We start from the raw sequence: 12,983 nt of genomic DNA, 5'->3' as shown, positions 1-12,983 counted from the left end.
AGCTTTAGTAGTCTTTGCATGGCACCGTACCATACCGTACCGTACCATCTAATCTCATAGCACCACACACGTTTTACCGGAGTTTTACCAGGAAAAAACTCAAGATGAAAATTGCATAAATTAATAGATTTTTTGCTTTTGAAATTACTAATCAAAAATTCAAAAATAGTGACCGATCTGTAGAGGTTTGTATCTACGATTGCAATGCTTAACTTGGATCAGCAACTTTGTCAGCAACACTAAATGCCTCACAATTAAAGTACATTTAATGGAAATAATGCTGCAGTACACTCAGTAAATGTGGTAAATATTATTCTTTTCTTCAAAAGGATTAATAATTAACATTTGTATGGTGTTTTGAATGAGGTCAAAGTCAGCACTTGTTGGAAAATTAGACAGACAATGAAACGTAACTCTTTGATGGAGCATCACTGCACACACGCATACTCTCGGTTTTCCCATTAGACACCTGTTGTTATGCCCCACCCTGGGCTCATTTGGAAACGTCACATGCATAGCAACCTCAATGCACACCTGCTTACTGTGGTCAGCGAACCTCATCTTGACCCTGGAGTTGACTTCATGACATAACAACTATGACTCTGAAAGACGTTTGTTGGAGATTTTCTTTTTAAATAAACCTACAGTATGTGTGTGTGCCTATGTGTGATTGTGTGGTAGAAGTAAAAAAAAAAAAATAGCAATGTGCTGACATTATGTCCATCCTAACATCCGCAGCTGTCTCTCAGAAGGCTAAATATATTATGTGACTGCTATGCCACACATTTCCAGTGTGAGCTAACCCGGCCTGCTCACATTACACTGTATTTTTTAAATCAGACAACATAGACAGGGTTGATATGTCAAAGGCCCCTGAGCAGTGTGGAAGGTCAAGAGGTTAGTTCACACTGTGGGGGGAAAAAAGGTATTTTTCTTTATGGATTATGTCATGTATTTTTTTATTGACTGCCACACTGAACATGTACCGTGGTGTATAGGTGTAAGTGTGTTGTTTTTAGAGGGTTCAGAACACAGATGTGCTGTTGAACTGGGCAGGATTGACAAATGCGTCATGGGTAGTAAATTTTATTAGCTGTGGATATTGCTTTTCCTGAGAAATATCTAAATCAGCACTTCATAAAAGTTCATGAACTCGAAATTTCCCAGCGAAAATGATGTTCAGTGAATACGGTCAGTTTCAAGGAATCAACATTTTGGAAAATAGGCTGGGTAAATGAGAAGATTGATACTACTCTCAACATCTGTAGGGTATATAAAAGCAGCCAATAGGTCTAGTTTAGCTCAAACACTGGATACCCCTCGCCCGAACCAACATATTTGTTTGACATATATTATTTTACAGCCTGTATCCTAACAGTCTTTCTTGAAAATTGTGGATCTTGTTGTGGCTATGGTATTCCACATGCTGTTACACACTGCTAGTTAATAAAACAAAAAAGTGTCTGGCAAAAGAACTGAGTGGCTGGTCGATTCACAGTGCCAGGGGGACAAAATGGTTTTCTCCAGCACCAAACATAACCCTCTAATGTCATATTTTAAAATGTTGTTTTTTGTACAGATTAAACAATTAAAGGATAATGAGTGAATTAGTGAGCTTTAGAGTTTGTGGCGCGGCAGGTTAGCTGTTTCTTCCATTCTCCCATTTTTACAAGTTAACTATGTCAAACTACATGTTGTTGGTTTTTTTTTAAACTTTTTTATCATCTTGTACTTTGTGTTTACAGACAGTAGATTTTTCTAAGCAACAACAAAAAAGGTTCATCTTTTCGAATGTAATGTTTTGATGCTCAAACGAGCAGCTGCAGCTTAATATCTACTGTTTGAACATACAATTTTCTACAAGAAAGCAGTTATAGCATTTTTTCCAAAATAATAACTTATTGTGTGATCAGCAGCTAAAATACAGTAAATAGTACTGTGTATGTTTAGGAAATAAACCTAAATAGCTTGCGATGCATGTTGGGTGTGCAGAAGTCTCACCTGACTAGTAAAGAGATTAGTTGGTGGTTTCATAGTTCAGGGTATGGTGGCTATGGTCTCATATAGACGCCTTACGCACTTACAGACATAACCTGAACTAAACTGAATGTCAAGTATTCCACATAAGGAGCCGGTGTCCTTAAAATCCCCACGGCTAAATTACCGGGCATAAATTTAATTTACAATAGTTTAGACACCTGGTACCTGGTCACATGCAGAAATCACATAGAGGTCATAGAATACCACTGGTTTCTCTGATGTTTTAAAATGCAACAAGGTTGATAAAATAATTTTGACTTGACTCAAGGGTGTGTAAGTTACAGAAAACCAAATCTAAAGCCTAATAAATGCGCCTTTGTCTGTCTCTGGCACTTTCATGTCTCTTTCCCTTTCTGTCCTCTTTTTCATCAGAGGAATACATTAACCAGCAGCTCACCCCAGAGGATGTGACACTCCCATGCTGAACACTATGAATAACTCTTGCCTTAATGCACAACTCATGTGGAGTAGAGCAATGTATTCACTTGGCTAAACATTATTATTTCATGCTTCCCCTCCCCGAACAGATATTTTAGCATATTGAAAAGGTAAGCATTAAAGCTCACTTTAGGTCATGTGATCACGTGGACTATATTTAAACTGAGTGCGATTGAAGTAGCCCAACAAATTTGATAAGACTGCAGTCCAAACAGAAGCTTTCTACTGGCTGAGGAATAAGTGGCTACTTTTGTCTTTTTTGTGTTTTTAGGATAAAAGAATGGGTGGACCAGATGCAAAAAGATTTGATCACATTAACAGACTCAGCCAGTGGCATGCACAGCCTAATACAGGTAAGTGACTTCCTGTCACACATACACATTCGCTGTTTTTGCACAGAAAAATTACATTACAATCATTACATTATAAAGGTGAACTAAAATTTGAATTCAAACTTTTTGTGTAAGGTGATATAAACAATAATGGTATTGCAGCTATTGTGCATATCTTTAAATGTAGATAAATAAACTGCTTCTTTCTTATACTTGTCACAGGGGAGCCTAGGTTCTAAGGCTCTTGGAGAAAGTTTTCTATTACAGCGGCTGAATGACCAGTATTATTGCTAGAATTATTAATTTAAACAGGCCTGTGGGAAATAGTGTGTGCAAGAACCAAAGCAAAAAGTAATCTGTAGATCACCCATAACAGTTTTTTTTTTTTACTTTTAATTTGGCATGTAATTAAAACAGTGTTTGCCCACTATTAGTTGTAGGCATTGCATCCATGGCAGGCTATTAGTTTTTGTTTCTGTTGCTTAGCAACATGTGATGTTTCCAGTCATAAAGCTGCTGAGCCCAGCTGCAGCATTATTTTTTTCATTTATTGCTGCAATGTTTTCCCCAATAACATTACAGCACAATTGTTGCATGAAGGCAATGTCAAACCTGGATCTTAAGCAGCTGCAATGGTCTAGTACTGAACGTCTGCAGCACTGAACATGCAACTGCCTCATCTCCTGCAAGGCTCTCCTTGAAGGCCCCGGGCTTTTTGGCCCTTTTCTTACTGCCGTGGTTTAATTGTCTATCTCAATGCATGGCCTCTTAAAAAAAAAAGTGTCCATAGGCCAGACTGAGAGAGCTTTGATTCAACTTTTTTGCATTTTTAAATATCTTGATTTTACTAGCCTGCCCTGATTTGTATCTGACCGCCAACTGAACCGCAATAAGGCAGCGCCTGCGCCGACGTCACCCTATTTGTACTTTAAACATTTCATGTAGTCTCTCTGTTCACGAGTCTATTCTCTGTTAATTTAACAGTGTAAGAAATAGTAGTCACTTAGGGTAAGACTTTTAACTTGCAGGTAATTCATACATTTGTATAATCATTTGGGGTGTGCCAGCTTTACCCTTCTTTGGCACAGGCACATCTGTGCAGCGATGCCAGTGTAACTGACATTTGGTCGGGTATTGTGAGGAGATACGTGAACTTTGTGTACTGCCTGGAACCGAACTGTGTATTAAAGGCACACCAAAAAAGAGTTTACGAGTAGCCGGTCACACCATTAGCGATGTAACACATTTGTCCCTTTACTACAAGTCATAATTTGTGGGGATGCTCGCAAGTGCAGCTGACTAGCTTCCACTCATAGCTATTGTCAGCATTGAATCCCACGACACATTCAGTGCTAAGTTCTTCCCACATTGTAAATGGGAGGGAGGCTGTCAATGTTAGCTGTCTTTCATGTGACCAGTTTGACCAGACTGTCAAAACTCACTGCAACAAGTTGCCACGCACCCTTTCAGTATGTCACCGTATGAACTGAATTAAAATATAAAAGTAACCATGGAATAACGCAGGGAATGCTAAAATCACAGATGGGTTTAACCAAATGCTAATGTTGCTGATGTCGTCCTCATGGACACTGAAAATAATAGAGTAAACTATTTTTAGTGTCCCGCACACAGATATCATATAAATTAAATGATCAGTGCTGGCATTGTGAGTAGGAAAATGTCTTCTTTTTTATACAGTTTAAGCAGGCCACACAATTCAAAACAAACACCAAAAATACAGGATTCTTTGCAGAAATGTGTCTTTATTTCAGTTTGACATTACTCCACGACACTGATTCAGAATTGACAAGAATTATTGGGTGTACTTTTTGTCACTTATGTCTCATTCTCATTAACCCTCCTTGCACGACCTCAGCTGTCACAATACACCGCCAGGCTATATATAGTATCTTCTCATTAGACATAAGGCTACATCATTTCATTCTGCCGGCACAATGTACACGCGTCACAACTACACTGTGATGGCTATAGTCCCTATACACACATACACCCAGACAGAAGCCTACATCTGACAAAAAAAGAAGAAGCTTTTGACATCCTCATTGATTGACATAACGCATCTGGCACTTCTGGCTCCCTTTGAGAATAAAATCAGTCGGCTTTAATGCATCACTGAAATCATTACAAAACGTGTTTTTATTTGATGTGGTGTCATGACTTGTCACCAGAAATGAGAATTAAATGTGTTTGTGCAGCTGAATCATATTTAAACCTTTGTTTAAAAACAATGTAATGTACAAAGCATGTAGAGTTCAAAGGGAGTGTTGTGCAGCTTGCTCAATTTTATATGTGGAGAAATTATGCAAATTGCCTATACAGGTAATTTACAACTGGAAGTTCTTTAAGTATTTTTAATGATAGACACAATCTGTAGCTGTTTGCAGACAGGTGCACCTTTTGTCAGTGAAAATTGCATGTTTTTATTTAAGACACTCCAAATCTAAATTACAGCATGAGCTTGTTAAATTTTAACATACAGATTAGAAATAGAAATTCTAAGAATAAAGTTGACATTTTGTAATATAATCCAAATCTAAAATTTTATAGTATTACTTTTAATACAGCTCTTAACTGAAGTAAAAAAAAAATCCACAGGATGCCTGGAGAATAAAGACAAATACATGCATGTGCCTCAGTCCTGTGGTTTGAATGTCGGACAATGAAATCCCTTTAGGCTGCTAAATAATTGGCTGTTTGCCATTTGTGATTCTTAATTCTCTTGCTGGAGCATATTCTATAGTAGAGTAAATTGTCTTGTTACATAACCTGACATTGCAATTTATTCAGTGGATGTGAAGCTTTCCTTTTTGTGCCTTGGTCAGTGAGGTTCGATGAAGAATAGAGGAAGATCACTTGCGCGCGGTAACCCTCTTGACTTTGGATACTGTAATTGTATCTGAAAAGAAATACTAGACTCAAAAAATGAAAACTACTTGAGAAAGATCCTGATCCCTTCATTAAAGTATGTATTGGAATAATGATATTGTGGTTATCCTGTCGTCTCACTCAACTGGAAAGCAGGGATCCATGTGTGAAACAGATACAACCCCTGCAAACTCAATTTTATGAGAGAACAGCGTCTTCCTCCCGCTGTCAGTGGAAAACAGTTTCACTGTCCATACTTTTAAAACTCTTCCCACCAGTAACTGTTGTGCAGCATTCCGACATCAGATGACATCATTCAGGTTAAGTTCTTATCTCTGACCCCAGATTTTCTCTTGTGATTGCTTTAGATATATCATAAACACAGAACTCACTTCAGCGTGGAGTCCAACAATGCAACGGAACTGGTGGCAACGGCTGCTGGGAACATAGAGAAACTGCTGGCTAATCGCTCCCAGGCCCTAAAGGTAAGTGTAATCTCATGATCTTGTGGCACCCTTGCTACTTCAAAGAAATTATTTCAGTGGTGAATGAAGTTTGCTTTTTTTTCCTCTTTTGTCATAGTGGTGTAATGCTTATTTGTGGTAATTGTGACCCTTTAAAGTTGCTAATTTTGTAGTTCGAGATGGTCACATGAAATGCAAATTCTAGATTGTTTATTTGCGAGATCAGGTCCGGCATCTGTCTGAGCACAGTGGCCAGAGCCCTGGGAAACAAAAAGAAACAGTCTGCTTCTCTTCATTTCACGTCAGAACAGACACTGGAACTTACACAGCCGCTGCTTCAGGCAACGCACTGATCCAATACAATCAGACATCTTCCAGCAAGATTACTTATTTCAAACGTATCATGCCAAAAACTCATAGAAAAACAAATCGCTGTGTTTGTGTGTGTGTGTGTGTGTACCACTTTTTGCTGTTTTGACAAAAAGTCACGTGACCCTTTTTTGTTTCACTTTGATTTGTGAGATGGCTGAGACTTTGTCTGCCCTCCCGAATCCATACCGGCTGCTTTCATGGGTCATTTGCCTGAACCGAACAAAAGGAAAATGCCATGATGGCTCCGCTAGCAAATGCTCTCATCTCGTGGTAAAGTGTTCTTGACCGTGTCCACCTCCATGTAGATAAATTATTCCTTGCTGAATGGCTGACCAGACAGTGACCTTGAGAGAGAGCTGTGAGGTTGTGTCAGATTTGGTTTCCCCTTTAGTGTAAACAACCCTGAACAGCTAGAGTTAAATCAGTTTGTACAACGTTGGCAAACTGTGGATTTGTTTGTTTGCCAGCAGCATGAAAAGTGGCTCTAGAGATAGCAGTGTTCATCAGCCCAGTCGGTCCACCACTTTGATCCAGCCTGAAATAACTCAACGATTTTACATAAGCCGTTCACGTTCTGCAGAAAGCAGAGAGGATGAAATCTGTAATTTGAGGGCCCCCCAAACTTTTCATCGAGTGACACCTGCTAGTATGACACTTCACGTGTCCAGTGAAATGTTTCAGCTCCAACAACTGTTGAATGGCTTGCTGTGAGATTTGTTACACACAATCTTATCCCTCTGTCAAAGAACTGTAATAACTCTGGTGATTCCTTGGCTTAAAAATGTGTTTGTCCAGTACTCTTATTACCAAATACCAATTACCAAAAAGGAACGACATATCCTCTAGCCTCAGCTATACTACTGCTAATTAGACAATGGTAGCATGCTAACTTGCTAAACTAAATGGGTGGACATGGTGTCAGCTTTGTTATTGTGAAAGTTAGTAGCCTATGTTAACCCTTATAGGGCTGCTGGTTTGATAGCCTCTTGGTCTTTTTTTCCCCCATAGTTACAAAGGACAGGAAGTGAAATTGATCCACAAAACCTTTCACTGCTCCTTACTTTAACAGTATCTGGCCAACTAAATTAGGAGCTCGGGAAGCTCCCAGTCTCAATCAATCTGACTCAGAAAGCCAGAAATATCCAATTAAAGGCTGACAGCCTGTTGCCATGGCTACATTCTCATTGATTATCCCATCAATCCTTCCAGCCAAGCATTTAGTTTTTTCTTACCTCTCCATAATTGCCAAAGGATGAGGTACAATTAGTTTCTGGTGTTGTTGTGTTGCACCTTGGGAGATAAACATGTCTGATCAGCGAATTGATGGCAGTGAAATAGAGCTGTTAAACTACAGGCTTTGCTCTTACATCTTAAGGCTTGCAGAATCATTAACTTATTTTAAATCACTTCTTAAAACCCATTTTTATAGAATTGCTTCGAAGTGATGTCGTCCTTTTATGTCCTTTTATGCAGTTCTTTTGTTCCCCTGTTTTTGTTTGTTTATTTTATTAATTAATTTATTTGTTTGTTTTCTGTTCCATTTGCTCGTTTTGGTTATTCGTTTGGTTTTGTTGTATTTATTACCTTAATGGTATGGTCTTTATTTTGCCTCCTGTTTTCCTAAATGTTTACCGGTATTGACGTTATGTTTGACTATGCTTTGCTTCTCTGTAGAGCACTTTGTAAACTCTGTTTTTAAAGGTGCTATATAAATAAAGTTGTTATTATTATTATTATTATTATTGTTATTATCATCATCATCATCTTATCAACACCATCTGCTGTGTATTTCACATGTCAGAGTTAATAGTTGTGGTTTAGTCCTTTGCTAGAAGCGTGAAAACGGTGTAGATGGGATGATATAACTTTTTTTTGCCAAACACCGTATGCTGATGCATTGGTCCTCTCAGAATGTACAGTGCATCCGGAAAGTATTCAGAGCGCTTCACTTTTTCCACATTTTGTTATGTTACAAATGTTGCAGAACAAACATGTTACTTATTCAAAAATGGATTAAATAATGGCCCATGGTGGCATGGTAGCTCCTGTAAACGGTGTTCTGTATAATTTAGTAGAATTGAGCCAGCTTTATGGCAGTCAATTTATGTAAGGGACCATAAATAGTCAGAGGGTCCACTTAGCGGAATCATGAATTGAAATAGAAGTAGAAAGGAGGACTGTAGCAGCTGTAATGTTTCTGACCTGACCTACACTAACCTAACAGTAGTTCTCCATGAGGTAAAGAAGCCCCCACTTTGACCTACCACCCTGCCTTGTTTTATATCATCTTGTCTTCCTTCTCCTCTTTTTGTATATCCCTTGTTCCATTTAGAAAGGCCGATCTCACACACAGCATGACGTGATGATGTAAGGGTGTGGAGCTTTCTCTCTGAGGGAAAGAAAGAAATTGAATTGCCTGATGTGTTTGTGAGAGAGATGATGATGATGAGTGTAAAAGAGGGGGAGAGTGGTAGGAAATTCATGAGTGCACTATACGCGCCCCCTCCCCCCTCTCCCTCCATGAGGCAGCATACAAAAGACTAGAAGCATATTGCAGACCACCCATCCATTAGGATCTTGGCCTCTTAGCACACAATTCAACTTGCAGCACTCTCTTCTTGTTCACACAGTGCTGCTTGAACCTTTGAAGCCATTAACCTCTCTCCCATCCTTATTAAAAACTACCACTCACAGGAATAAATGGGTAAACATGCACAGGTACATAAAGAGTTAGTTTCCACCTCCAGATACTCCGATGGTATTAATGAATTAAGTTAATGGTATTTTTGGTAGATGTATTTTTCTAGAATATATGTTTCCTGCTCAAGGCTGTGATATAAAGGCTGTGTACATATTGCAATCTATATCCTAAAAAAGTAGTTGGACACTGCAGGAGAAAATGGCTTAATAGGAATCAACCCAAACGGCAGTAGTCACAGAAGCGTAACATTACCTTACCCACCATAGATGTGTAAGGTCACATGTTGGTGCACAAATTTATGAAGTTACATTTTTAGAGTTGAAAATTTGAAGAAACTGAAACTGTTTGATCCCCTAACTGAAGAGCACCGGAGGGACAACAATTCACACACCCGAGCAGCACTCCACGCTGACAGTTTTTTGGATTTTTAGATTTGAAGTTAATAATTTAACCTTGGCCAGTGGTTTACAATTTCGGCTTTTAGAACGGGGCGGCTGTTTAGTGGATCTTTATTAGGATGCGACATTGTCTGGATATACTATAAACAGTAATAAGAAACACACACCACCATGAGGATCTGTAAGGATAGCATTTTGTGGGAGAGTACTGTTTAAAAACAGCTGAATTTGTCTGTCTTTCCTCCCCCTACAGCTGTACAGTTCAGGCTGTGTTGTGCTTGAAATAAGCAGGATGGACTGTCTGGCTGGTGGCGTTTCTCTTTACACTAGGCCAACTTGTCTCTTCTGGCTACACTTTGCAAGTGTTTATTTGCTTGTGTGTGTGTGTGTGTGTGTGTGTGTGTGTGTGTGTGTGTGTGTGTGTGTGTATGTGTGTGTGTGTGTGTGTGTGTGTGTGTGTGTGTGTGTGTGTGTGTGTGTGTGTGTGTGTGTGTGTGTGTGTGTGTTCCTGGGTGGATATGTGAGTGCCAGCAATTGTCAATGGACACAATCCCATTAGAATGATGGCTGCTGTCATTAACTTAATCAGGGGCCAGCTTGGATTTGCTGTCTGTCAACCTGACAACTGTCCATCCCGTCACCTCAATTCGATCAGTACATTTGATGGCGGTGCTCCCTTGACATGCAATTTCTGTTGTTGGCAGCTGTGGCTACTTAGAAGGAATAAGATTTTTCATCACAGCCACAATTTATGGCACACATTATATTTATATCATACTCACAGGAGGTTAAACTCAGTGTTGTCTGTCTGCAGAAGACAAAAATTACAGTTCGCAAAACTGTCTTTCAGCTGTTGAATCCAAGGTGTTCCCATATTATTCAAGCATTTAACTTTTCTCATATACTTTAAGGGCTGATTACACATAGCACATACAGCAAAACAAATAAAGGTAAAAAAAAATTGTATTCAATGCATATTTACATTTTGCAAAATAATGTAATCAGTATTCTTTCTGTCAAAATACAAAGTCTGGCTTATTAAAACAGGGGTTTGCACAATTCTGAGTTTCACAGATAAAAAAAAAAAAGGCTTGTTTTTGCTTTATTATTACTTTTTGTTGTTTTTGTATCACTAAACCGATATGGAGCGTTTTAATGAATACACTTTGCCAACTGTCAGTTCTATCTCTAATCCATCAAAGATGCTGTCCTAAATGTGTGTTGGTTTGTATCTGCTTTGTATCAGTACTGTTGTGGAGTTTGGCTCCACACTAGTAACCACAACCTGAAAGGACTTTTATTTCCTTCCTGTTTACTTCTACATAATGAGCATAAGGGTTTGATGGATGCTGCTCATTAGATGATGTCTACCTGTCTCTTTGTGCACAAGCCGTCTTCTCTCCACTCTCTGCATATATGTTGAATCCACATCGCTGTGTACTTTCTGTTACACCATCAGTCTTTTTTACATTGAACTCTTTCTTTTTTTTATGGGGGTATCTGTCGTCTATCTGTTCATATGCTTTTGTAACGCTAACTGAAGTGCAAAACACACACTTTTCATTGTCTAACTGGCTTGTCTGAGTGGACTTGGAAACAATGGTATCTTGAGGGTACAAGGTTTAAGTGTGACACCATTAAGTGCTGCAAATATCTCTCTCTCACACATACATATATTCTGTTTTTATACCATCACTCCTCACCTGTCTGTTTCACACAATCCAATGTGTTCCCAAAGCATTGTTGATCTGTCTGGGGAAATGGTTTTGTATCTATACCACTCATGGGTGATCAAAGAATTTGCCTCTTTCATGTTGTGCCACAATGTTCTGCATTCAGTATGCGTTGTCCTTAAAAGGATGTCAAGCGAAACTGTGATTCCCAACAGGAAAGAAACTAGCGCAGTGCTGAGGGAACTGCAACAACTTTTTGCCTCAGTCAAAACCCCTGAAAGGCTTGTTGTCATCTACAATGTGGCTGATTATTTCAGTTTTTGAGAGAGCGAGGTATTGATATGTGTAGATGTGTGTGCTTGTGTGTGACTGAGGCTGGGAGGCTGGGAGATTTCTCCCAGATCGCTTTGATACAGCAGATGAGTCAGATTATTTAGGCAGCTGCTGTCATAGCTTAGTTTCACTGCTGATACAACTCAAGAGAAAACAGTTGCTCAATCTTTACATACACACAGGCTACCCTCTCCACTTGTGGGCGTGCACACACGCGCGCGCGCGCACACACACACACACACACACACACACACACACACACACACACACTCACACACTCACACTCACACACTCATGTCATCATCTGTCTTACCTTTCTGGACTTTTTTCATATCCCAAATCTGCTTTTTGCTCTTATTCTTAATTCTTGTCACATTATATTTCTCCTGTTTTGTGTCTTTTTTTCTCATCCCTCCCTCCAACCCTGTCCTTCCATCTGTATTGCCCATGACTCCCTCTTAACTTCTTTTCCCCTAACTTCACCCTGATTCTCTGTCACTCTTCATTTTCCTTTTCCCAATTTTGTCTTGCCTCGTGTTCCTCTTTTCTCCCTCTCTGTCCTCTCCTATTTCTTCTGTGTGTGTGTGTGTGTGTGTGTGTGTGTGTGTGTGTGTGTGTGTGTGTGTGTGTGTGTGTGTGTGTGTGTGTTATCTCTACATTATGTTACCTTGTCAGACATTTCTATCAATTGAAACTGCTCATGTTGAAATGTAACCGAGTAAAATGTTCTGACGTCTTACCATTTAATGTTCATACAGGCAGCCAGTTGTTCTTCTGTGCAGTAGTTTACTTTATTGTGTATATACAGTATTAACATACATGGATATCTAAATCTAAATAGAACCTTTCCGAAACGACAGTTTTAGTGCTAACAGTAATGATGGAAACACATTTTCCTGAATTGAAAGTTAATCAACTTCTCAAGTAGCTTCACTTCACTGTGTACCATTAGGACACTCAGTGCAAGGAAGTCTGGTTGAAACATGTGATCAGGATATTTTTGGGGGGTGGGAAGTCAGGAGCCATGAGGCAAAGATACTGTGAGGTGAAAGGGATAGATTAATTGTGATACCAACAGGAAGCTTGCTGTTGTTGTTTATCCTGCTCATTCTACTCTGCAATTTGTATGAAAAGTGACTCACACAGATGAAATAAGTATATATTTAGATCCAATGTGACTTAAGATCAGTATTTCCAATGACATGTATATAAATTTGCTGATAAATCACTGAAAAATGTTCTTCTAACGCCAGAAAACACCCTAGAATCGTCATGTTTTTAAGTTTTGTTCAGAGTGAAAGTGAAAGTGATCCTGTGATAGTTTCCTGTGGATACATTGCAAACAG

General features: G+C 39.1%; 1 protein-coding gene across 1 annotated transcript in view; it reads left to right on the top strand.

The window, feature by feature from the left end:
• cacna2d1a (calcium channel, voltage-dependent, alpha 2/delta subunit 1a) overlaps positions 1–12,983 on the top strand; it is a 90,495-nt gene that overhangs the window by 16,563 nt on the left and 60,949 nt on the right. The window contains exons 2-3 of the mRNA XM_069164755.1: positions 2,750–2,831; positions 6,065–6,181. Coding sequence (XP_069020856.1) covers positions 2,750–2,831; positions 6,065–6,181 — 199 coding nt within the window. The remainder of the gene's footprint in view (positions 1–2,749; positions 2,832–6,064; positions 6,182–12,983) is intronic.

This window comes from Embiotoca jacksoni, unplaced genomic scaffold, assembly GCF_022577435.1.
Source record: "Embiotoca jacksoni isolate LCO1_2020_lvr unplaced genomic scaffold, fEmbJac1.0.p SCAF_32, whole genome shotgun sequence".
NCBI lineage: Eukaryota > Metazoa > Chordata > Actinopteri > Embiotocidae > Embiotoca > Embiotoca jacksoni.
Note: the sequence above shows the minus strand (reverse complement) of the source record. Positions and strands in the feature narration are given on the sequence as shown.